Consider the following 25,871-nt stretch of genomic DNA (forward strand, 5'->3'; position numbering starts at 1 on the left):
TATTATTGGTTTATGGTTTTTTGCGGTTTCAGTTACGGATACGGTTACGGTTTACGGTATTTGTGTGTGTTTTGGTTGGTTTTGGTTTGTTTTGTGGCGAAGTCAATTCGCATGGCGGGCAAAAAGAAAGAAAAAAATAAAAAAACAATCATAATAAGTTAAGAATTAATTGATTTTAGGGGTGGCGACTTGATAAGCAAACAGACAGTTTGAATTTGGTTTTAGCCGAGAACAAAGAGTGCCCAATGTGAAATGCATTAAATGCATTGTTTTAATATTTTATATATTTTTAGAATTTAGCGCCAATTGGTGGTTATTGGTGTTGCTGTGCTAGGCAAGTGTTTAGAGGTTGGATAGGATTAGGGATTGGGAATACATACCCCACGATCCCGGGACGCGCTTGCATCATTTGCATCATACGGCGCTCACGAGCCCGCAGAATCTCCTCCTTTTTCTTCTTGTCCGAGGGGGGTTTGGCGAGAGAGACCTAAAGGATATTTCAGGATTTAATATAATATTATAGAAATATTAAAGAAAAGTACACTAACCTCAATATTCGAGGCGCCGATCTCCTTGCCATTAAGGCCACGCATAGCATCGACGGCGCTATCACGATCCTCAAAGTGTATAAAGGCATAGTCTTTAATTTTCTTAACTCGTTCCACCTTTCCATATTGCTCAAATTGCTCCTGTTTAGAGATCACAGATAGTAATTTGTTATTAAATCATTATTTTAGTAGAAAGGAGACTTTTACCTTCAACTTATCCTCGGAGACGTCCTGAGTTAGATTTCGCACATAAAGAACTTTAACCTTGGACATAGTTTGTTCATCCGGCTCCTCCTGTGGATCGGCCCAGTCGACTATTATATCACATCCCCAAACCTTTAGGAAATGAATTTACTCATTAGCTAAATACATCTTTAAATAGTTATAGATAAAACTCACCTTAATTCTACCAGTGCCAAGTCTTCGTTTGGCCAAAGATGCCGCCTTGTGCGACTCGTATTCGAGAAAGCAGAAGCCACGGTTCTTTTTCTTATCATCTGGCGAACTGTATATGATTACCTCGTAAAGGCCAGCTATAGGTTCGGATTCGGGATCAGATTTATTTATAAATAAAGAAAATTGTCATTTGAGTACAATAAATTAGCACGCGGTGTTATCAGTTTCAAATGCATTATGATTAGTTGGTTGCATATGTAAAAGTTTGAAAACGAAAGAAATACAACAAAAAAGTATTTGTATCTGTACTGTTACTGGTACTGGTATTGGTATTTGGCAGGTGTGTGTGTGTGTGTGTGTGTTTGAGTGTGTTTATGTGCGATAGTATGTTCGAGAGTACAGGTACAGTACAGGTGATAAGACACACTCGACACCAGTGTGCCTATTAATATATATATAGATGGAATTATTGCAATTTAAAACGGAAAGGCGCAAAATTTTACACAACAAACTGTCATTTTGTTATGTAAAATAATGAATATTTCCGCAATCTGAATCTCTTTATAGTACGTTCTTTTGTGAGTATATAGAGCGAATTAGATGATTTCGAAAACCAATGCCAACAATTGCTGCTTGCTTAACTTTTTGACATATTTTTGAATAGTTGAATGACGCTGCTAAAAGCTAAAAACATTTTCGATTCGTTCGAGATTTAGAGACAGGATAGAGAGAGAGAGAGAGCGGGGTTTATAACATTAAGTTGGATATGTAGTACGTATAGAGTATTTGTAAAATGAAACACACATTTAGAAAGACACTTAAAAACCTCTGTGGCTGTGGCTGTATTGCTATTGTTTTGTTTTTGGATATATATTATAGTACATGTTGCAATAAAAACAAGAGGTAAATAAAATGTAACCGAAAACACAGAGAGTACATAGTAGTAGAGCACACATTGAGCTTGGTTTTCTTTTGGTCGTAATGGAAACGATAACGGGAAAACTATACACAAACATAGCCAGAGTTATAGACAGAAGAGAACGTGTGTACACTGAGATACAATAGAGAGTTCGGTAGAGATAGGAGGAGATAGAGATATATGTATATAGAGAACAATAACAACGTAACAACGTAACGAAATATGGATAAGATTTTGAATTTGGCTTAGTTTTTCTCGCTTCGATTCGTTTGCATCAATTGCTCGGGGAAGTAGCGCTTATGTGAGAGATAGATACAGAGAGAGAGTTAGATTAAATGAGTCTTAATTTTTTTTTTAAGGCTTGTAGTAGTCTCCAGTCATTAAGTAAGTGAATCTTTCATTCATATATATTATTATATTCAACGTGAATGGGCCGAAACATATCGATTTGGATGGACGAATTGCTGTTTCATATTGATTGGTTTTATTTATATTTCTGGGGAAGGGATCGCATTTTAATCGGTTTGTGTGCGCCGTTTGTAATCTATATTTTATGTGTATATTAAAAAGGATATATATTATATATAGGTCTGCACTAAAACAAAAACACTAGGCTTTATCCCTTAATCAGTTTTTATATTGATGTTTTTTCAAAAATATTCAAAACGTTTTAGTTTAGCGAATTGTTTAGCTACGGGTTTTCAATGTCAACAAATTGGGCACATTTAATAATTCGATTTAACCAAAAAATGGAACTTAAGGAACAATTAATTTTTTGTTGTATTTACTAACAGCGCTTAAACGCTACAGAGAATGAGTGAGATATAAATAGATAGAGATAGAGAGAGATATATGACAGAGAGAGAGAGAGAAAGGGGTATAATGCAATTGACCAAAGGACACAGCTTCCATATATGAGATGAAGCTATATCCTTTTGGGAAATGTCTTTTAATTTTGTGGGGTATTTTTTTGGAGTGTTGGAATTTTCCATTTGGGGTTTTTTTTCCAGCATTTAAAAGCGAAAATTGCAAAACAAAAATCCAATTGATACTTCATTTCATAGGCTTCCATGCGCTTTTCAATTCTGCAAGTATCGCCCCTAAAAACCTTTTCGGGATAACATTTATATGATATATATTTATCGGGGATCGACCAATTCTCACAGCCAATCGGGGTTTGTGGTGCTAGGGGTTTCTTTTTTTATCGGGGTCTTTTGCTTTGTTTGTGGTTTGCTGTTGCTGTTGGTTTTTTGGTTTTTGGTTTTTGGTTTTGGTTTTGGAATCACTTACGTGCATGTTTTGAAAATTCCTCAATTAATTCGTCGCGATCTCTATTCTTAGGTATATTGCCGACAAATAGCCGGTGATTGTTAAATGATATCGTAACACCAATCTTTTTGCCTTTCCGAATTTCAAAATCATTTAGCTGCAATTGTTTAAAAGTTCACACAAAACAAAAGAAAATTTTGATTTGCTATGAAAAATTTGTAGTTCATTGGTACTGCGATTTGATTTTGGATTGATTTGGTTTCAGGTTTTTTTGTGGTGGAGCAATATATGGGTGTTTTTCGTATGTGTGTGTGTGGTGATAGTTCTCATGTGTTTTTTTGGGGAGAGAGAGAGAGTGTGTGTGTGTGTAGATTTCTATTATATCTAAACTTTATGAACAACCTTTTTTTATATTTTCAATGCGTGCCAAATAAAGAATGAATTTACTCAAAAATAAGGTTGATTCTTTAGCTAATATCCAGTTGGCTTGTTGGTTTGGATTAATCGTTGTCACTACCGATATACTAGTACTTACTATGCGTAATAGTTATTTAGAAATTATAAAGAAAACGACTGGCTCTGTGCAGCTGGAAAATCAAGTGCGATTCGATCTTACCTTGAAAGTGTTTTCATTCGCACTGACTTTTCCAGCTGACACACGGCGTATACGTGATATTTATACAATTTGTTCATTAGAGCCTGCTTTCCTACGGTGTGATTATTTATTATTAAAGAGAAAACGGAACACAAGGTTTTATAAAAAAAAAACAAAGTCTTGGAATGCATCATAACAATTTGGTAACAAAATTTAAAAATTTCAATACTTTTTTTTATCATTTGTTTTTCTTCTTTTTTTCGTAGGCAAAGTTAATGACTGGAGATATTATGTAAATAAGTTGAAAAGAAATACTCTTATAGGACAATTCAAGCTTTTAACGAATGGCAATGAGACTGCGGTTTGTATGTGGCGGTGTGTGTTGATGTGTGGTGTGTGTGTGTTGTGCTTTATGAGGCAACATATATGTATAATTATATGATTAAACTGAGGAATGATTCAGTTTCTGTCGTGGAGCGAGAGATATAAGAGAGAGCGCGCATTTGAAAAGAGTGTCTCGGGGGGCACTTTTCCATATTTTCAATATTTTTCATGGAGATAGATGGCAATGGCGGATGGTTGGATGGGGTGTGAGTGGTTAGAATGAGTTTAAAAACAAAAAAAATCAAATTAATTAAACTTAAATTGAACTCAATGACCTAGGACCCTGTCTAAAAGCTACCTAATATTTATTCTTCACTTCTGCAATTAGCCAATTTCAGTCTCAGTTCAGCCAATTGGATTTTTGTTTTCACTTTAAAGCCGATTTTGAAGTTGCCCCTCTTTCGTTTCCCAAAATGCAACTCCATTTATTTTAATTTAAAATAAATTTGTTTTTTGTTAATTTGTTGTTTTGTTTTGTTGTTGTCAATTTACCTGTAAGTTTACCAAATTCCTCTAATATTTCATCTTTGCCCTTTGACTTGGGTATATTGCCTACGAAAAGGCGCAGATTCGGTACGCTTATATTTATTTTCAGACACTTGCCGGGTTTTATTTCGTGATTATCGAGCTAAATGGTGGATGGGAGAGGTAAAACGATTCTTTTTAATACCAATTCAATGTTAATAATAAATCAAATAAATAAATCAAAATCATAACTAACGAATAATTTTGAAATAAAGCCAAGGTTGGGACGATAATAAGGACGGTTGAGGGTTAAATAATAAAATAAATTAAAGGGTTGTTAGGGCTGTAAATACATTTCATTTGATTACCAATTTGTTTTTCGAAGCGGGCCGCATATATGTATATAATTTCGTTTTGGTTTCAGTTTGGAAATGTTAAAGGAAAACGATTTTGGTTAGTGGTTAAGGTTCTATATATGCGAATGCGTCTTGGTGCGCATCCCAAGATCATGGTCTGAATTTTGGACATGCTCGTCTTAAATAAAACCAGACAGTGAGATCGAACGTACTCGTCTAAGTTTGACTACAAAAGTTTAAGGGCTACATAGCTTGACTTAGATCTAAGAAAAGAAATTTCAACTAAAAAGAAATAATACAAAGAGAAATAGAGAGAAAGGAGTGGGTGGGTAGGAAGCCAATCCTTTTTTTGTTTCCGTTCTATTCGTAGAGAACTCTTTTCAAACTTGCTATTTGTTCGATATTTCAAGGATGCGTTTGCGTAAATTAAGAATACAACTCATAGAACACGGGACATGCATTACAAGTTACAGAAAGATCAAGTAGAGAAGAGACTGCTCAATTTTGTGGAGGCAAAGGCGGTGGGATTAGCATAGTTCAAAGTTCAATTAAAGTTGCACAACTCCTGCGGTCAGATCTAAAAGCGCCAAATGATCAATTATATTTTTGCTGCTTCTTTGCCAGAGGTTCAATTTTGGATTTTTGGCCACACAACAACTGTTCCTACTTTTTCCGATGTGTAACAGAAAGAGTATTTTATGTGAATACAATACGTTAAATATGTATATATATATATAGAGAGAGGGGAATATGTATATATCGTAATAGTTAGCAAATACGTATAAAAACATTGAAGCGGGAAAGACTGATTGGGGGGCAGGGGGAGGCAGGGTTTTACGCTCTGGTCGGTTGGTTGGTGGCTGTGGTGGTGGTGGTCATGGAGGTATGAAGGTTCTTTGGTTGGCTTAAATACCTGGCGCACTGCATTAACGGCTGCTTCGCGATTTGTGAATGTGACAAATGCATAACCACGATTTGTGCCCGTCATTGGGTCCATCATGAGGCGTAGGTCCCAGATTTTGCCGCATTTCTCAAACAGAGGGATTAGCTCATCCTCGTACATGTCCTTGGGTATCTTGCCGCAGAATACCTCGCACCCATTGCCCGGCACATTGCCCTCCCAGTCCGGTGGCGGTCCGCCATATTTACGCTGGCCTGCAAAGGGAGAAATTAAATCGTATATATTTAGTACATATATAAAACATAATATATGTTAATTCATCTTACCTGTCGTCACATCTAATGTATAGCCGGTACGCTCGAGAATCTTCTTAATCTTGTCTTCATCGGGTCCCTTGACCTGAACAGCGGCTGCGGGCGTTGGCACGCCCTGTTGGCTCGCTCGACTCTTCTGGCGGTACGTCTTCATCACGCCACACAAATAGGCAGACTTGTTTGACACATGCTCCAGGTTCGATTCGAGGAACTGACCCAGCACATTCAAGGCACCATCGACGGGGAACTCCTTGAGCGCATCCAAGGCGCGCTCATCCAGCTCGGCATGAGCCAGCTTGCCGGTCTTGTAGATTTCATCCAATTTGCCGGCAACCTAAAGGGAAATTTAATGAATTATTAATGATAACCATAATAATAATAGAATTCCTTGAGTTAAAGACTCACTTTCTTGTCCAGACCGTATTCCAGCAACTTGGGATAGTCCTCGGTACGTTCGCCATCGCCACGGTCATCGGCTTTCTGATTAATGTCATCTAACAGTTCGCCATTACCTTCCGCCATTTCTGCAAATTAAATAAATAAATAAATGAATTTTGCAATATAAATAAATAATACAAAAATAAGAAAGATATTCCCTATTTAGCAGATATGAACTCTATTCATCTCACTTCCCATTTATTTACCTTGACGAGTTCAACGAACGCTATAAAATAGCAACAAATTTCGACTGCCTGAAAAAAATAGGTCGCGCGAATTTTGCGAAATAATAAAAGAAAAGAATTCGCAACTTACGCATCGTCGCACGCACCGGACTGCGAGAGAGAGTGAGACACACACAGACAACAAAAGCCCCCAAAGTTCATTGACTTCAAACAAAATGCGAAACGCACAAAAATCGCGAAATAGAGTGATAGAGAGTGGGTGCCAACATACTCACGAAAAGTGCGTGAGAAGCAAAGAAAGAGAGAGCGGCCAAAAAATGTAAACAATCGAAAAGAGGCCCGTTTCGGCGAATTATGCGTGCCGCGTTGCGTATACGCCATGTGGAGAGGTTCGCTTAATGACCGATAAGAGTGACGTAGCAGCAGTGTTGCCATGGTAACCACAGAGATATCTTGACATATATATATTTATCAGGTTCTTAATTCCTAGTTCTCTAGGTGTCTATTTTATTGGTTATTGTACGGTATTAATTGGTTAAATAGACTTCTGGTCTTAAATTTAACACTTGGTTGCTAGTTGTCGCAAATTAAATTTAGATGTTTTAACTGTAAATATTTAGTGGGAGCTTGTGGGTAATATAGGTAGAAGATTTGTAACTCATTTTGCCTGTGAGCAATATATGTACAATGTACACAATAACTATAAATTTATCTATTATGGTGTTATGACACTGCATTCTTTGAAGGGTTTATTTTTAAATGGTTAAAATCATTTTCATATATATTATGTGTATTTAGTTTATTAAATATAATTATTTGACTTCTATAATGAAGTAAAACACTTTTTAATATTTTTTCATTTTCATTTAGTAAAAGGTCACACCGAAAGCCTTACTATTATTGTTTTACTTTATTTTTGTTATATTTTTTGTGTATAATTTATTTTTTACATAAATATATATTATTTGTTTTCTTTTGGTTAGTGTTATAACTCGCACTTTTCTAATATTATTTTTCCCACTGCATAAAATGGACCAAAACACAGACACACAACCTGCAGCTGCATTCAGCAGCAAATTTATCATAAATGAATATTTATGGCAACGACTCATAATGAAAATGCAAATTTTCCGCAGTTGTCAAGTGGCAAACACATGTACACCCATTCAGATATGTGTGTGTATACGTGTGCAAAACCAATAGATTCATAGAAATCTACCTTAGCACTATCAGCAAAGCTATTTTCAGTGAGTGTGTGCGTGTGTGTGTATGACAACCACGTTCAAACAAAAAACGAAGCAAGCTGCAAAAAAAATAAAATAAATTGCAAAAAATAGAAGCACGAAAAGAAAAAAAAACTTGCCGAGAGCGATAATTGCGTAACATGTGCAAAATATCAGCAAAGCTTCTTCTTCTAATATCGCTCCCAGAGCGAGCGGAAAGCAACGTTAGATTATGAGCGCGAACATTTCTAAATAATTTCTATAGCTTTGCCTTTTTGTTTGTTGCTTTTTCTTCCACCTCGCCCCACTGCCCCCCTTTTTATTTTATATCGCGAATTTCGTTTGCTGGCAAATATTTGGTTCCCTGCTCCACACACACACGCACATTGGCTGACATTGAAACACACTTTTCGATTGAACATTGAATGCTCTCCTTCTACTCACTGCGAATGGCCATCGCAATCGTTGTCGGGATTGGAAGGCGATCCTTGTGGCTTGTGGACAACGGCTCACCACCGCCTCCATCAACTGGCTTCACATTGCTCTCCATTGCCGTTTAGTAGAATTGAGAATTTTATAAATTTCCTTCAAAGACTCGGAATTTCGTTTGAAATTAATATTTTCGATTCTTTCTTTTTGAAAATGGTACTTTTTTTTGCTTTACTAATCAGCGGCCGGAGAGAGAGAGGTGTTCCGAAACGTTTCGAGAAAAAAAAATGAATGAAATGAAATTTGTTGAGACCCAGGGACCTAATGACATTTGACATCTGTCTACCTGCAAAAGCCAACTATGATGGATAAGAAAATCAGCAGGGTTACTACTATAGAGCAAATATTTATGACAACTGCAGTGCCATCGGTTAGTAACAACAAACAATACCAAATAGTCCTTTTCGCACATCCTGTAAATGATGTAAAATATATAAAAGCCAGTCTCGTTGGGCGCGAAAAACGCAGCGAACTGTAAGTGAAAAGTGTTGGCGACAAGCACAAAAGAGGGGAAAACACCATGGGGGGTGGGTCTGCGCCATGAAAATGTGCAGGAAAATGGGCACTGCAAGGAAATGAATAATAAACAAACAAACAACCAATGGATAGTGAGTAGACAACAAATGCAGGAGGCATGTGAAAATTCCATTAGGAACATAACAAACATATCGATAAAAGGTATTTCTCATACGCAGTGTTGGCAAATACATTGGATTCTGAGGGGAAAAACGGGGGTTTACACCGGACACAGACTGGCCACATTCCCGGGCCAATTTAGGGTTGCATCCCGGCTGGAAGCTATTCAGGTGAACCTTTTCAATTTGCAACACTTTGCCGGCTTTGCCGACTTGTGTGTGTGTGTGTGTTAGCCAACATTTTTTATATGCATGCATGCTTGTTATGACAACAGGGTTGCCCTCTTTTTCTCTCAACTCTGTTGCAACTCTGGGCATAAAATAAAATAAAATGAAAAAAAGAAACGTTTGCATGTTAAGGAACCCTGTTCGTTTTGTTTGCCAGAGCCGCTTGGCAACTACCTCAATAAATTTTATGTTGATGCCGGCGATATGCGCAAGAACACACACACTTACACACAGATACAGGCATATCCTGGCTGCACTTGTGTCGGTTAGTTACACCCTCGGCAAAAAAGAAAAAAAAAAAAGTCACCCTCTTCGCAGGGGTGGAATGCCTCAACTCCCCAGGACTGGCTTTCGATTCCGATTCCGGTTACGAGCCCAGGACCAGGACCCAGGACCAGAGATAATGCCTGGTGTGCAAGGTTAGTAAATCAGCGATATGACAAATCACCGCCACGCGAGAGAAGCACTTAATGCGACTACTTCTACTGCTCCTTTCGATGGGAGAGACAAAGGATACGGGAAACTGCTGATAAAGCCGAATAAATCGTTTTGCCACATTTGTTCGTCACCAGACAATGCGTCGCCAAGTGGCGGTAGTGTCTGGTCTAGAATTACAACGCCCTTTTGCTAACTCCGAAGCCAGACTGTAGAAACTACAAATATATATATATATATATCTGGGGGTTGTTTCCCAATGCCATCATCATATGCATGGGGCAAGTGTTTAAAGTTCCTGGCTTTTTCAAAAAAGGTGAATTTCAAGACGAAGCCCCAACGCCATTTAAATGCTATTGCCATGGACAACGGCGACAACAATGGCAGTTCCTTTGGTTTATTGATTTTCAGATGAGCCAAACTAACTACTACTACATACTGCCAATACAACAAACGACAGCCCCGGAGCGCCCAGTTAAGCCGATTTAAGGCACAAAAATAACTCCAGCCTGGCCGGAGGAAACTGCAGACACGGCAGCCAGGGCAGACACTGCAGACCAGGCCGAAACCGAGCCGAAGAACGGAAGTGTGGCAAATGCCTTCTTGTAATTTATAGCCAAGGAAGGGGGTCGGGTCGTTTGGGCGGGCAGGGTATTAGGAGGCGGCCAGTTGGCCGCATAAGTTGCAGAATTTATGGCATTGCGACAACGAACAAATTTCCAGCAAAGTGCAGGCGAACCAAGCAAATTAGATGGAATCGCCTTACAGGAGGCAGACAACGGTGGAGATTGCACAGGATAGGGGGGGATTCCCCCTCTCTCTAAGGAGAATATTAAATGAATGAAATTTATTGTAATTTATGGAGCTAAAGTTTAATGAAATATTTGAAATGCTTCAAAGGAAATTAAAGTGGAAGCCAGCTAAGTAGAATAAGTGAATTTTAAAATGGAAATACTTGAGTGAAATTCAAAGCTAACTTGGTGAAATATTACTCATACGTAGCTCAATTATTACAAAATATTTGAGAAGTTAATTATGGATGGGTAATTGGGAGTCTTGATGTTATTCCCCTTCCTCACTTTGCTTAATCTTTCCATTTGCAATATTTGTTCTATCTGTCTGCTATCTATCTTATCACTGAGTAAACATGGACCAATCTGAAGTCACATCTCGGCAGAGCATCGCTCCCAATTACTCACCAGGACCCAGGCTGCTCCCGATTGCCGTTGTGACGGTGCCAAAATCAGAGATAACATGGCCATAAGTTGCAAGTCGGGTTGATGTGAGTAAACAGCAAACGGAATGGGCCTCGTTACATTTCTGTGGGTCTTCGTCTTGCCAAGAAACCAATCAGGCGCAACTTGCCTACTGGAATTTCTGCCAAAAGAAACTCTTCTTTTTTTCTCCCCCGGCCAAGTCACCAGGGGGCGGGCAGGGCACACCACATCCATCCACATCCATATCCACACATTTCCCTGGCCAGGCAGCCGTAAAAAGTCAGCACACTGAGCCCGGGGTTCGGTTGGGGAAAATGTTTTCAATATTTGATGCTCACATTTTGTGGCCGCAAAAGTGCAGGGATGCCGCTGTTCGACCGCATCAACAAATGAAAATGGCGACCATCCTCAGCCTCATCCTCATCCTGTGACTCTCCCCAAAAAAAGAAAAAGAACAAACCAAACCGTGGAGGTCAGTCACGTGTTGGCCAGGCCAGAACCCGGAACCAAAGTGCCACCGAATTCACTGCATTGCGGCAACGACAGTTGTGTGTGTGTGCCATTGTGTCTATCCGTATATTTGCGCTGTGCAACTGCCAAAAATAAGGAGTGCAAAAGCGACATCCAACGTGCCTCTGCAACAGTACATAAAGCCGTATTGGCTCTTGGGCACAAAGGGGGGAGAGGTTTTTTAAGGTGGGGAAAGGGACACGCGACAAGCGCAAAATGAAAATTACACAAAAGTTTGCCAAGAGAAGAAAATGGTGTGCTTTTTTATGGCTGGCAAAGATGCCCCCCAGGAGTCGAAGCAAGAGTCGTAGAAAGTAGAAAGCCAACTACAACAACATTGGCTCAGAGCAAAAAAAAAATAAGAAAGGAAAAACAAGGAAATATGCCTAGGATTAAAGAACGAAGTTTGAAATACTCTTACAAATGAAGAATCATATTAAAACATATGTTTTTACTATATTCATAACATTTTGAGTGAAGTTTCGAGTGTTTAAGAGGCTTTATATACTCTTCAGGATCCAGGTTTTAACTTTAAATATAATAGGAATCATTACATTAACTGGGTTTATCATATTGATAGGGTTTATTATAATATTTATGGTCGTAATATCATTTTAAATATTATCTTATCATAAATATTATTATTACTGTATCATAAATATCTCCAATAGAACCATTTACCAAAGAAAAACCTGAAGCCTTTTAATTAATTCCCTTTGAACCCAGCCAAATATTTAATCTCCTAGTTGTAATTAGAGAATTTGCTACAACCTTAAAAAAAAAGTAGCATTTGAAAGGTGGCCAAAAAACAGATACTAAAACGAGGCACATGCCACACGACCCGGTGGAAACTAAAAAGCGCTTTTTGTGTGCTCTCTAACTAAACTAAAACCCATCCAAAAGCCCGGCCAACACAATCCAATCCGACACAAAGCCCCAGCCCAATCCGGGTGGAACATGAGCTAAGCCGAGGAGATAGCTGGGGCAGGCTCCCTGCCACTGGCTCCCGGTGGTTCCCCATAGTTCAGCGAATTAGAAAAGTGCCGGCTGCAGGCGCCGCTCAATTGCATTGCATTTGCAGCAAGGGGAAGTGTGAGGCATGGGGGGAGGGGGCAAGGGAAGATGGTAAACGAGTCTCGTTGAGCGCATATCTTGCATTTTTATTTCAGCATATTTTATTATTTGCGAAATTAGGCTGCTCCAAGTGCCACCCGCTGTGGTGCCTTTTGCCATATGCATTACACCCCCATATAGCAGGGCCGGGGAGTTGGCTCGGAACAGGCGGCATGTCCTGGCGGTGGATGACTCTGGATGGCACGGCACCCGCTGATTGCAACGCGCCACATCAGCCACAACGGTATTCAAAGTGGCCTGAATAAATTGTGTTGTGTGCCGAGCTGGGAAGTTATTTAAAAGAATTGAGAAGAGACAGCAGAAGGGAACAGAGAACTTGGGCATATTTCTAGAATATTAAATTATTAATGGGAAAGTTCTACATTTTAAAGGAATGCTGGATAATAATACATGTAAAATTAAAGCAGTTTTTCTGAATTTTTACCAACATGATTCTTAGATTTGCAGTCAGTTTAAGATCCTATTATAAATCATTGTGTTCATTGGGAAATATGTGCTTCAAATAATTATTTTTTAACCTAGAGTTTTCAGAAATTTCCTTTTAATTTAATTTAAAACAATACATTAAAAAGCCTATTTCTTAAAATTGAAGAATAAAATACACTTACTAAGGGAAATAATTTTATAAACTCAATTATTTCCCAAAAATAAATAAATTAAAGCTTTCGAAAAAGAATTCTTGAAAGAAAGTGTTATAATTCTGTTTTGCCATCACAATAATTGATCACACAACGTATCAATAAACCAACAGTCACACAATTATTGATTACAAATTGCACTCGAAGCCGAGGCGACATTTTGAGAACAATTACCTCAAAACCTTATTAATACATATTTTCAATTTGAATAATTAATGGGAAGATGCACGGCAAGCGAAGCGAAAGCGACGAAGCGGTGGAGAAAATTACTTAACACGGCTCCCAAGTCGACCGACTCCCAACTCCAACTCCTAATCCGACCCAAAGCCCCTTGCCACCGCCGGCCATGTTATTCGTTGAGCGCCAAGAGTCATGCATCATGCAACATCCAAACGGAATGAGAGCCGCATTTGGGGGCAGCTTTCCTACAAAGGAGAAAACATGGCGAAGCGCCAAATTATGCGCACATGGGTGGGGTAAAACAGGGGGCTATGAGGACGCGACAGACAACAGAAGAAGAAGAAGTAAAGCAGCAGAAGAAGAAACGGAAGCAGAAGAACTGCAAATAATTGCACTGTATGTGTGTGCCGCTCTTATGCTCTCTCTCGATGCTCTCTCTTTGTGGAGAGCGCATTGCACTCCGAAGCTTTTGGCCGCTGCAAGCAGCAAACTTTCCTCTCCTCGTCTGTGCTCCCCTTTTGCACTCGCCGGCCGGTTTTCACAATTGCATATGTGTGGGTTAAAAGTTGCGGTGCATGCGTGTTTGTGTGTGTGTGGACGCCATTTGGTTGACACGTGGCCGAGAAATGGAGCCCAGGAGGAAAAGCAGGCTGCGCCTGTTTCAGGATGCACTGCTCCAAAAGCCAAACTGCAAAGGCAAGGCAAGGCAACAAACAAAAAGTTGCCAGTAAAAAAAAAAGTGAAAAAAAATCTTCGATACGAAGGCAGAACAAACCGGTTTCACACACACACACACAATCGTACGGGGCTGTGTCTGGACTTTTCTTTATTTTAAGTTCACTTTTTAATGATTTAAGCGGCGGCGTCGGCGGCAGCGGCGAGATATTGGAGCTGAGCAAAAAATAAAGGAGGATGAGGGAAAGCGAACGAATAAGAAGGGAGGCGCAAGCGGAGAACGATGCAAAGCGCAAAAATCAAAATGGTGGAAACGGGCGGCTGTTGGAGCGGGTAATGTGAGGGAGGGGGATACCAAAGAGGTAGACGACGGCGCTTTAATGCGATTGTGACGATGTTAAATGCAATGCCGCACACACACACAAGCACACGCACCGCAACCAAGCTTCGCAAAAAAATACCTCTCTTTTCCTGAGAACCAACCTGTGTGTGTATGTGTGTTGGGGGCGCTTTCATTGTGGGGTCTCGTGTTTCGGTCGCGCGTGTGTGTCTGTGTGTGTGTGCTGGTGCAGTGTTGAACAACGCCGGCAAACGGTGGGCGTTGTTGTTGTTGTCGTAGTCGTTGTCCGTTTTATTTTTTTAATTTCGTAAAAAACACCTGAACGCACATACATTTAAATTTCGTTTCATTTCATTTCACCTCACGCCATGCGTCAGCTGTTTGGCACTTTTAGAATTATACCCCATGGGAATATATGTAAATATATATGGATATATAAACACAAATAGACGGTTCTAATTTTTGCACACACACACCAACACACAGCCACTCAATGTTGGGGCGCTGCAGTGCAAGAAAGCAAAGGAGAAGAGCAGAGAACGCCGAAAAGAAAGACATAAAACGAAAACGACAACAAAAAAATGCAAAATAAGAAGAAGAACGAAAGAAATAATAAAGTAAAAATGCCGTCGCTTTTTGTTCCTACATCGGAACGTTGTTCACACACACACATACATCGCCCCATACAATCTCACACACACAGGCACTTGATACGACGACGATAATGTGTTCGCTCACTTTTTTTCTATATTATTTATTTTTTTTGCAGTCCCCATACGCTTGTATGGGTGTGTATGTGTGCACTCTGCTGCTAATTGCAAAATGCAGTTGGCAAATGTACTGAAATTACCTCTTCCTTTGGTCGCCGCCCCGTCTTTTGTTTGTTGTATTTGGCTTGCACTAGGAAATTCACAGAATACAATAGAATAATATACCCGACGGTACAGTAGTATTATATCTTTGAACTATATTTGATATTGAGATATATTGAAGGCGTTGCGTTGCACTGTTATTTCTGCTGCATTTTCTACCGCTATTCCTAATTCGTATCGGTAGCCGTGTACTTTTATTGTATGAGATCACAATTGGCCGCCCGCCGTTCCGTCGTTACGTTTCCGATTCCGAACCGCTTCGCCTGCCGCGCGCGCTCTTTGCCAGCATATTAATAACTACGCGAGTTTATAGTGTTTGCATTTATTTTCGTTACGCGCGACTCGAATGTGTGTTTTGGCAGGCACTCTTTTATTTAATTCTTTCCTTTTGTTTTTGTTGTCTTAACTGCAGTTTGGCGAGAGCTATTTCGGGCCAGCCGCGTTGCAATAATATGGCGGACGGCTACGTCACCGGTTCACGGTTCTCGGCTCGCTGAGAAACTGCTGAGAATCGGAGAAAATCTGAGAAGCAGCAGCAGCGGCGGTATCTGAGGCACAAACTGAGGCTGCTCCGCTCGCTCGCAATTCTGTCGCACAACAAAAGCCGCAGACCGAACACACAACTACAACTCTCGGGGAGTCGCAGTCGCAGCGGCAGCGCAGTCCGCAAAAAGCTGCAGCGACAAAAGTGCACACACACTCAGCCACTCACTCACGCAGCCAGAGAGGGAGAGCGCCACTCTCGCACACAGACACACGTTCGTGTGAGTCTCAGGCAGGCAAAAAACAACAGCAACCAGAGCTAGCAGGCAGCCAGGCAAGCGAGGCGAGAGAGAGCGACGCTCGATAAGCAGCGCGAGTGGCAGACGAATTTGCACAACAAAGCGTATGGCGAAAAAACATGCTCTCTCTGGCGCTCTCCCTCGGCTCCAGAAGATCGGGGGGAAACAAGAACAAAAACAACAACACTATGTGGCGGCGTGTGGAAGCTGAGCTGCCGAAACTTCTCAAAAGGCTAAGATAAAAAAAAGTAAAATAAAAACTCGCAAACAAAAGTGAAAATACCGCTGGAATAGGCCAAAAACCCCGTAGGTTAAGCCGTTGCTCTGCGAGACTTTAGAACGCATGCATATCTTTGGGATACACTGTCGACGTTCCACAAAAATGCGTTCCACACAGACGAGAGCTTCCTATGCAAAGGCAAAGGCAAAAGCAAAGAGAAAAAAAGATGAAATAAAGAACGAAAACATTCCTTCAAAGGGGTTAAAATGAGCGAAAACAGAACGGCGAGCAAATGCCCAAGGGCTGAGTGTAAAAAAACGTTGATGCTGTCTGTAAATTTGTATAGGAACTTTTAGAAAATCGTTATGTCGTATCGGTAACTAAAATAAGCGCACACCACTGCAACCGCACGGATGCCGATGCACAGATACAGATACTTTTGCAGCCAACGAGAGATGACTATGACTGGACAGTGGGCTGGAGCTGCAGAGAGAGGGGGCCGGGAGCGGCGCCCACGCCTTCTCTCTGTTTGGCTATCCCGGCACTTTGGTCATGAACTTGTGGGTTTTTGCCGGTTCCCCCACCACTACCAGGTACACCCACCTTTAGCCAGGTGAGCACGTGAACATCCCATCCAACCATTCAATACTTTTGTGATGCCAAATGACTTTAGTTAAAATAAACAGCAAATTTCAGCGCTCTACGCAGAATTTTCAATCGAATTTTGTTATGCCGCAAAGGTATTTATCTTGCGGATAAAGTTAATGCCACTCTCTCCTCAAGTTACCCGAAAAGTTCTGAAAGCCAAAGACCCTGGGAAGAAAACATAAGTGGATGCCGACAACTAACTGTAAATCAGCTGAGTAACCTTAGAAGCCTAGAAAGGAAAGAATTTGAGTGTTCAGGGAATTCCAAGAAAAGTGTGAGAATGTTTGTGGTTAGAAATCACAACACCCCCGAAATATGATAAGGAATCAAGCTTAGTTCTTTCTATATATAAATTCTTTTGGATTTAAAATAATCTAAATTATGAAGTATCTTTATCTATAACTTATTTGACCATTATTATTAAAGCCTGAATAAATATTTTCAACTATTTTCCATGTTATATTCTTGGATAAAAAAGGTTGAAGTTCTGAGAAGGGATATTTTAAAATATGACATAGAAGTATAATAATTCTATATGAAATAATAGCCCGATTTTAATAATATTAAACCCAAATTATAAAATAGTAGAAAATACCAATTTCTAAAATATGTTTTCTACCAAATTTTCAATAGTTCCTAATCGTTCTATCTGGAGAGTATAGAAAAGTACCGCAAAGTTGAATTTAGATAGCTTAAAAATATAGAGACTGACGGACAGACGGACTTGGCTAGATCGACTCGGCTGTTGCTGCTGAACAAGATTATATATACTTTATAGGGTCGGAAATGACTACATCACTGCGTTGCAAAATTCTGAATATAATTGTAAAACCCTGCCAGCGTGTAATAAAATTTAATTAATAACTACAAGGTTCTTTAACAGGGCAAAGGTTGTAGTTATCATAGGTAATTTTTATAATTCATTATGATCAAGTATATATAAATCCGCACGATTTCTGCCAGAATAGAAACCTTCAGAACAGATTACTAGCCCGCAACCTTGACTCACCATCTAAAGGCGATATCTTTACGATGGCAAATGAAATTCTGTGCGAAATCACTTTCCATAAAAAACGAAATCAGAGATTCATATCTGTTTTTTGCTAACTGGAAAGGTGTGTTGCGGCAAACAGCAAACGCAATTAATGCCAGACCGGCAGCGATTATAATGCAGAAGTGGTGACTTACTCGAGCGAATTGTTGCTGCAAGTTCCGATTAGAGAGTATCTCAGGCAGGCGCTGTGTATCCAAGTGGTATCCAATGGGTGCTGTGAGTGTGTGTAGATATTTAATCCAAAATATTTGCTTAGCTATTATTTATGCGAATTAATGCGAATGTGTGTTTTTTTCTGAGTTTCGATTCGTATCGTCGTAGTCGTGTTGCACTATTCAAGAACTTCACCAAGTATTTATTCACTTCACCGCACTCACGACTTTAGTTCGCGTTGCGTGCAATTTATTTGCCACTTTCGCGCTTTTCCGACACGTTGCCCGACTGCGGCGGAGTGGAGGAAGATGATGCAGATGGCGGATGCTCGGATGGTGGAGAGTACAGTACAGATCACCGGTCGCGCGTCGCCCCTCTTTCACTTTTCGCCCAGGAATGCAGCAGCAGCGACGGTTGGCGGTTGGCTCTGCTCTGCTCTGCTCTGCAGTAATTGCAATCAGAGTTGCATTCGCCAGCTAACTGATCGCCTGTTGCTGGGGGCTGGTCGCTGCAGATCGTCGTCGCTCTCGGCTGCACAGGAAGTGCACGAAGGCGGCCCGGAGAACAAGTTACGAGTGCTCTCGGCCTTGCTCGGCTGCTGCAGTTGGGCTCTCCTCTCTGTCTGTCTCTCTATCTCTCTCTTTCTCGCTCGGTTTAACGAGCTTCTTGGCTGGATGGGGCGTGTACCCCCGTGGAGCTTTGAAGCCCCGTTCCGGTGATCGTGTGTATTGGGTCCAGAGCCGCTTCAAAAGCTTCGGATGCACTAAGGGATCTGTAACTGCATTCAGGGGCCAGCGGGTTACGTAAAGCTAGTGATCGAAAAGCTTTGTATCTTGGTTAAATTTTGATTACAATTTCGCTATGATCTTTTGGCTATGATCAATTTTGTTCTAGATTAAATTTCGAAAGTCTCGGCTGACTGCGTTTTCGGGGAATCCAAATCCAATCTCTGGGTACAATCCAATTCGAAGGCTAAATTGCAAATGTGAATTGCGATTTTGTTGGCTTTAAACGCAGTCGCTTTTCGAGAGTTTGGCTCTAACCGGATTATTATATAACTTTAATTGTTTTCAGTTTGCTTTATTTTTGTTTTTAGCTTCACTTGATGATCATAATTTGTCACTAAACACGATATATATATGCACTTTTAGTCGCTTCCTTAGTCCCAAACTCGATTTGTTTTTGCTGGGCTTTAAGTTGTGTTTGCTTCACTTGTTTCAAATTTATAGATTTTGTATTTAATTTTTATGCATTTCCAGACATGTCGCTGCATTTTCGTGCGCTTTTAAAGTTTGCAACGCGTGGCCATAGATATTATTAGTTTATTATTATTATTTTATATTGGTTATAGTTATGTATATTTTATGTGCGTTTTTGCGTTATTATTTTACTTAGTTGACATTAAATTAGAAGCGTAATTAGCTTGTGATCCTCACAATTGTACACTTAACCATAGTAGAATATTATTATTAAAGATTTACCGTTGTTATATATATATATCAAATGTAGCAAATAAAGAAAAACTTAAACAAAAACTGGCAAATGTTTTGCTTAATCCTTTTTTTTTAACACTAACAAGAAGTTTTGGTACGATAACTGTTGGTTTTCGATTCTATTGTTGTTCGATTGATTGATGATTGATGATGACTGATGGCTGGCTCTATTGCTGTTGATATATCCAAAGGGTTTTGAAGACGTCGTATGCGCGGACTCCGATCCAGAATTGAATTTTGACTGATTTCGATTGCGATTGCTGCTGATTTTGGTTCGTTTGTTTCCGAAATGTGCTGATGAGATTCAGAGTTTCCTCAACCGTTTGTGTAAAAAGTTCCAGATTTGTGGTTGCAATATTTTCGCATGGTCGTTGCGCGTCCGCGATACTTGCGAGTGGAGTGGCGATGCGATACAGATACAGATACCCGGCTGCGCTCGCTGGGTAGTCAGCCGTCGTCGCTTTTCGTCTCCGTCGGCGACAAAAAAAAGCTGCAGTTGCCGTCGCAGCCACACACATACACGCGCTCTCTCACCCTGAGAGAAATATCGTCACGGAGTGTGAGAGAGAGAGAGCGGCAGCAGCCGGCGAAGCTTCGCACACAGGCGCAGCGTGCGATTCCTTTTTGTTTTGTTTTTCGCATTCGCAGCGGCGGGCGGTTGCATTGGTATGAGTACTGCAATCTCTCTCGCACACACACACACATAAGCATTCCCGCATAGACGAAGTGCCTCAAGTTGGAGAGAGAACGTCTGGGCTTTTTGTAGTTTTTCGCAAGCAACCACCCGGCAGAGTTGCCGCGTCCTAGCGGGGAAAAAGCTATTTCTTATAGTTATCTTCTGACCAAAAGATAATATATACATCATTTCAAGGCAGTTCTAAACATTTAAATATTTAGAGCTATAAATTATATTTCCTCATTTTTATAGATTTTTATTTATTTAAGAATTAATAAACATGTAAAATGGTTGTATAAGGAATATTATTGATTTTATCTGAAATATTCAGTATACGTAGCCACCAAAAAGTAGGCAATATTTTCAATATGAGGAATATAACAATTTGTATATTCCTTTTTTTGATGGTTTCAATAATTGTAACTTTTATAGTTGATCGATCTTATCCATTAAGGAGAAAAAAGTTTATATATGTTAAGATCTTTTGTTTAAAAACAAGGCTCTTTTCCAGCCAGAATTCTAGCTGCACTGCCGCCGAGCCATGCCTCGCTGCCTTTTTTTCGCCGGCTTGTAGTCAAACATTTTGTCGCCCAGTTCTCTCTCTCTCTCTCTGCGGTCTCTTCGTTCTTCAGTTCAAACGCCTCTCCTCCCTCCAGTTTTTTGTGGATTTTTTTATGCACTGCGAATTGACCCCTCAGAGACTGAGATTCCGATGCCGTTGCCGAAAGATGCCAACAAAGTTGAGAGTCGCGACCGACCGCTGATGCGCTTTGTCGCCATGGGCTTTGGTCTCTCTCGCAATGTGCTGTGCCTCCCTCTCGCTCGCCCTCACTGGGTGTGCGTGTATCTGTGTATCTGTGTGCCGTGTTTGAGGAACATTTCAATTAACTGCAATTCTTCTGCTCCCATCGCAGCCCGCCGGGCAATCCGTTTTTATGATCCACTCACTTTGCCGCCGCTGCCTCGAGCCCCGAACGTCCAAGTTTAATTAACTCGAAGTCACGGACAATGGCCGAGCGACAAATAAAGCGTATCTAGATGCCTCCCGATAAGATCTGTCATGGCTCTATGTGCACATCTCTCTCGGATTCGCACTCGCATTGGGATCTCGAATCTTGAATCATGGATTTTCGCAATTTGCCAACTCAATTTGTTAGTCTGGCAGGTGCGATGACCGCGAACGGAAATTAATCGAGTAATCGATAGGTTCAAGGAACTAAAAAGCTTAAAATCTGATTCCGATTGGGACTAGGGATTGAAAAGCTATCCTTAACTTAATTGCTCTCTTTTTAATACCCAGAAAAATTGATTTATTATTTAATATGATTCTTTGCATCGTCATTATACATATATGAATCAACATGTTAATTGCTTTTATACAATACATTTGAATATTAAAAAATTTAAATATTCATCTTAATCCTTAATTTAGCTTTTATAAATTCCTAATACTATTACAATTATAAATGTATATATAAGGAGTACTTAATGATAAGTCTATAGGAGATTACCCTAATTCCGGCCAACAGGTGTAGCTTATTCAGAACTTCGTTAATTCCAGATAATGGTTAATATTTATAGAAACTCCAAACTGTATTATTTTCCCTGAACAACCTTGTGTGGAAAGCTGTATCTCTCTCTCTCTCTCTGAAAACCAGGGCAGAAAACGAAAACGAAACGGAGCGAATGTAGGCAACGAGGCTCAAAGGATAACGCTGTTGATCACGATTGCGCTGACCATCAGCAGCAGTAGCAGCATCAGCATCAGGATCGGATGTAGGGACAGGAGCAGAAGCAACGGTAGCTGGCATCATCAAAAATCGGAGGCATCATCAAGAAGCTCGGCGGGCAGGAACAACAAAAAAATGTCCGTAGTTCTCCTCGCGACGATCCTGTTTTGATTCCCACAGTCTTGCGAGGCTTACAACTTGACGGGGGACGACGAGGCTGTGGCCCCGTAGTAGCATCTGAAGCGGTAGCGGTAGCGGTAGCAGCAGCGGCGGTATCACGGGCGCATGGTCATCAAGGCGATCGGATCGCTCTGCCGGCGTCGCAGCGATGGTCTCGAAATAATAAGATGACATCCAACACTTCTTGCGATCCGAGAGGCGCACAAGCACAGGCACAGGCACAGCCTACCCCCAAATGCGCCCTAGCAACCCCCTTCCCGGCCGCTCCTGCCCTTCCCTGCCAGCAGCCGCAGTCCGTTCCAAATATTTTTATATAAAAAATCGCATTTTTTTTTTATATATATATGTTCCCCCTCTCGCGCATAATAAAAGTTTTTCTGCATGCTTTTTATTTCCTTGCGAGATGCCGGGGTTGCTGACGATGAGGCCAGGGCAGGGCAGGGCAGGACCAAGGAAAGGGGTAGGGAGAGGCAGACAGGAGCAGCAGCGGCAGCAGCAGCGCACTTGGCCGCCGCACAAAGGAAGATCACGACGCAAGGACTTGTCTGCATTCAAATGAATGTAGGTAGGGCCACAGGGAAGAGGTACTCGTCGTCGTCCTCGAATGTACCTGAACCTTGCTCCTTGCCAAGGATGGACAATGTCCAGGGCCTGAAAACTTATTGAGCTTTGCGGATATTTCGGTTTCTTCTTCGTATTTTTCTTTCGAATTTTTATGCAGAGTTGATTCTGCTGCAGAGTTTTGATCCTGCTGTACTCTTGAAATAAGTGAGTTTGCTTTTTAGAAAGTCCTGGGGGTTAAGCAAAGCTAAACCACAATTTTCTTATAGGTTTTTACTAAGATATAATTATGCTTTAAGCTGTTTTTAAATATTTAAAGGTTTATAGACAATTTTTTAAAAAATATTTATTAATAAGCATTTTAAACATAAATTGATCCATGCCTAATCCATAATTAATGTGTAAGGACCTCTTATTTTGATTTAAAGGGTGCATCATCAAACATTTGTATACTTTAACTGAGACTATATATAGTATATATAGGATGTATCCTTATATTATAAATACCTTCTGGCGTTTTCAGAATATTTGAATTAACAATACATATTCTTTATAAAACGTATTAAAAAATATACCATATCCGAAACATTCCTTATAATTAATACACGTAAATGGGTTGCTGTATTTGTACAGCTTTCTTTTAATAAAATACTTTATTTTAAAAGAACAAACTCTTATCAAACAAATTCCTATTATATACATATATTATATATACATATTTTATATAAATATCTAACCCAGATTATATAGATTTAATATTCGAAAAGATATATGTAAGTTGCCGTATTTGTACAGCTTTCTTTTAATACATTCGTTAATTTTAAAAATAATAAATTCTTATTACATATAAATCCCTTTTTTTATTTATATAAACTCTTGTATTATTTATCTTATATTATATAGATTTTATATCTGAATAATGCCTTTTTCCTCAGTAACCTTAAATATAACCATAGTTCCAGCCTAGAGCTGCTCAGGTTCTAGTCACCGTTGCGAAACATTGTTTACCCAAAATCTTAAATGCCAAACACAGAATCAGGGACAGGAAGTGGATGACCAGCCGCAGCGAGGACATCGCAGGAGGATGGCACAAAAAAAAAAGGAAGAAAAAAAAGAACGAGCCGTGAAAGGAGGAAACTCAATGCGACATTTGCATTTTTAATGCAGACCCACATATAAAACGTAGTTTTTTATGAGTTGATTTTGATTTGCGTACTTCTTTTTATTTTAATTTTTTTTTTTTCATTTCTTTGCTTTTGGCCAGCGACTGGGACTGGTTCGTATCGTCTAATTTTTTTTTGCGCTCGACGCTTCCTTTTTTTTTTCCTTTGCGAGAGGCGGTCGCTTGACCAGCGTCTCCTCCTTTGGCCATTGTTTGTGCCACGGTGTCACCTTCGAGCGGGCAGCAGGACGAGGATGAGGGATGAGGGAGCAATAGCCAGGAGAGCTAACCACGCAGACAAGACAAAAAGCTAAGCAGAAAAGCACACAACAGGAGGAGCGCAGTATCCTTTTGTGATATATGAGTAAGTTGTACCTGAAGGATATGCGCTGAGCCGTTGAGCACACAGAAAACTGGAGGCAAGCTGCACTGGCACACCACTATCACTTTTATACAGCGACTCTGCCTCGAAGTTTATCATTCGATATCGAGCACAGCGTGATTACGTCCAAGGAGATATGAGTATGGGTACGAGTGTGAGTGTGAGTACAAGGAGTAAGATGATGATGATGACCGCACCCGTGGCCTGGACACCCTGAAATCCTGCGAGAGAGCGAGCGAGCACCCCTCGCTGATCTGCTCGGGTCGAGGTCTTTGTTTTTATGGCCATGGCTGGTGGGAAAATTTATCTAAATTGTCGATGGCGTTCTTTTTTGATTCTTTTGCAAAAAGGATTTCTTTTTTTTTTGTCATATTGTGGAATGTTTTGTCGTCACTTTTGGAATGAAGCGGCCACAGGGAGAAGAGAAAAAAAAAGCAGAATGATGCGCCAAAGTCCATAAATTAAGCCCGCGGCAGAAGGGACAGAAGGGGTAGAGCATCTGACAGCGGCCAGGATCGATGCAAGGAAATAGAACAAAAAGCTGGCAATTGGATGAAGGTGTTAAAATATAATGCGCCCTTGTTCCGCATCCAGCCAAGGACCCTTTTGAAGCGATTGCCATGCCAACGGTCTTATGTCTACGTGCGAGAATAAACACACCACACCGAACTAAAGGAGCTGACTTTCCGAACATTTTTCCAATTAGCTGTCAAAAGGAAAGCAAGGCAAGGCAAGCACTTGACGTTGCCAGCAGGGAAAATCAACAAAAAACTGCGGAAAAATCACTGAAGGTTGCCTGGCAATTATTTTTAACAAACACACACAGAAAGAGGTGCCCTGGGTCAATGTTCGTACCTCACACGCAACACGCATACGCCCCGTGTACCGCGTGTCCGCTGTGGAGGATTCTTCACCTTTTCTGGGTCACTGCGATCCCAGGCAAGATTAAGATCCATTGAAAGTAAAACAAGACCCAGCTGACGCGGCATAAATCTGGCCAGTATCCACAGCAATTGCATTTGCAACTGCAACTGCGATCGCCGACGCAGCAGCTGCAAACTGCAACTGCAACTGCTTCGACTTCCACGCAATCAACGCATTAAATCAATTTTAACTTGGCCTACTTTTGCCATTCGGCATCATTGCATGGGGCGAGTTCTTCTCACCGTTTTTTCTTTATTTATTTATATATATATATATTTTATTTTTTCTAAAACAAAAGACGCAACTGACGACCCTTGCAACGGGGTAATGCAACAGCCGCTTTTGCAACTGCAGCTTGCACATGGCGCGTCCTGGGAAACCGGGGAAGCCGAGATGCGGGATGCCAGAGGGAGCTCCCCTCCTCGATGGAGGAGGGATGGTGGTAGTGGTGGCCCATTGAAATGCAATCTGCGCACACATGGCGACGACGACAACAGCGCTTTTAGTTGCTTTGACTGTGTTTACGGATATTTTCAGCGTTGGTTAAAGTGCAAGTCGCG

The 25,871-nt window shown here is 40.6% G+C and overlaps 1 protein-coding gene across 29 annotated transcripts in view; it reads right to left on the minus strand.

Moving 5' to 3' along the window:
- Syp (synaptotagmin binding cytoplasmic RNA interacting protein) overlaps positions 1-25,871 on the minus strand; it is a 57,967-nt gene that overhangs the window by 13,190 nt on the left and 18,906 nt on the right. For 9 of the 29 annotated variants that reach the window (XR_015273137.1, XM_020943812.2, XM_020943801.2 and 6 more), the window contains exons 1-9: positions 8,438-9,456; positions 6,553-6,671; positions 6,160-6,481; positions 5,846-6,087; positions 4,604-4,739; positions 948-1,081; positions 756-884; positions 549-689; positions 381-487 (exon numbers count right to left, since the gene is read on the minus strand). Coding sequence is in view for 27 of the 29 variants with exons in the window: in XM_020943812.2 (XP_020799471.1) it covers positions 381-487; positions 549-689; positions 756-884; positions 948-1,081; positions 4,604-4,739; positions 5,846-6,087; positions 6,160-6,481; positions 6,553-6,671; positions 8,438-8,543 (1,436 nt within the window). In the remaining 2 variants the exon portion in view is untranslated. Of the gene's footprint in view, positions 1-380; positions 488-548; positions 690-755; positions 885-947; positions 1,082-3,153; positions 3,290-4,603; positions 4,740-5,845; positions 6,088-6,159; positions 6,482-6,552; positions 6,672-8,437; positions 9,457-15,324; positions 20,168-25,871 lie in introns of those variants that run through there. The other 20 variants (XR_015273136.1, XM_020943813.2, XM_086839372.1 and 17 more) reach the window with 7 other exon arrangements.

This window comes from Drosophila serrata, unplaced genomic scaffold, assembly GCF_035046125.1.
Source record: "Drosophila serrata isolate PLE 108 unplaced genomic scaffold, ASM3504612v1 contig_364, whole genome shotgun sequence".
NCBI classification, from domain to species: Eukaryota; Metazoa; Arthropoda; class Insecta; order Diptera; family Drosophilidae; genus Drosophila; species Drosophila serrata.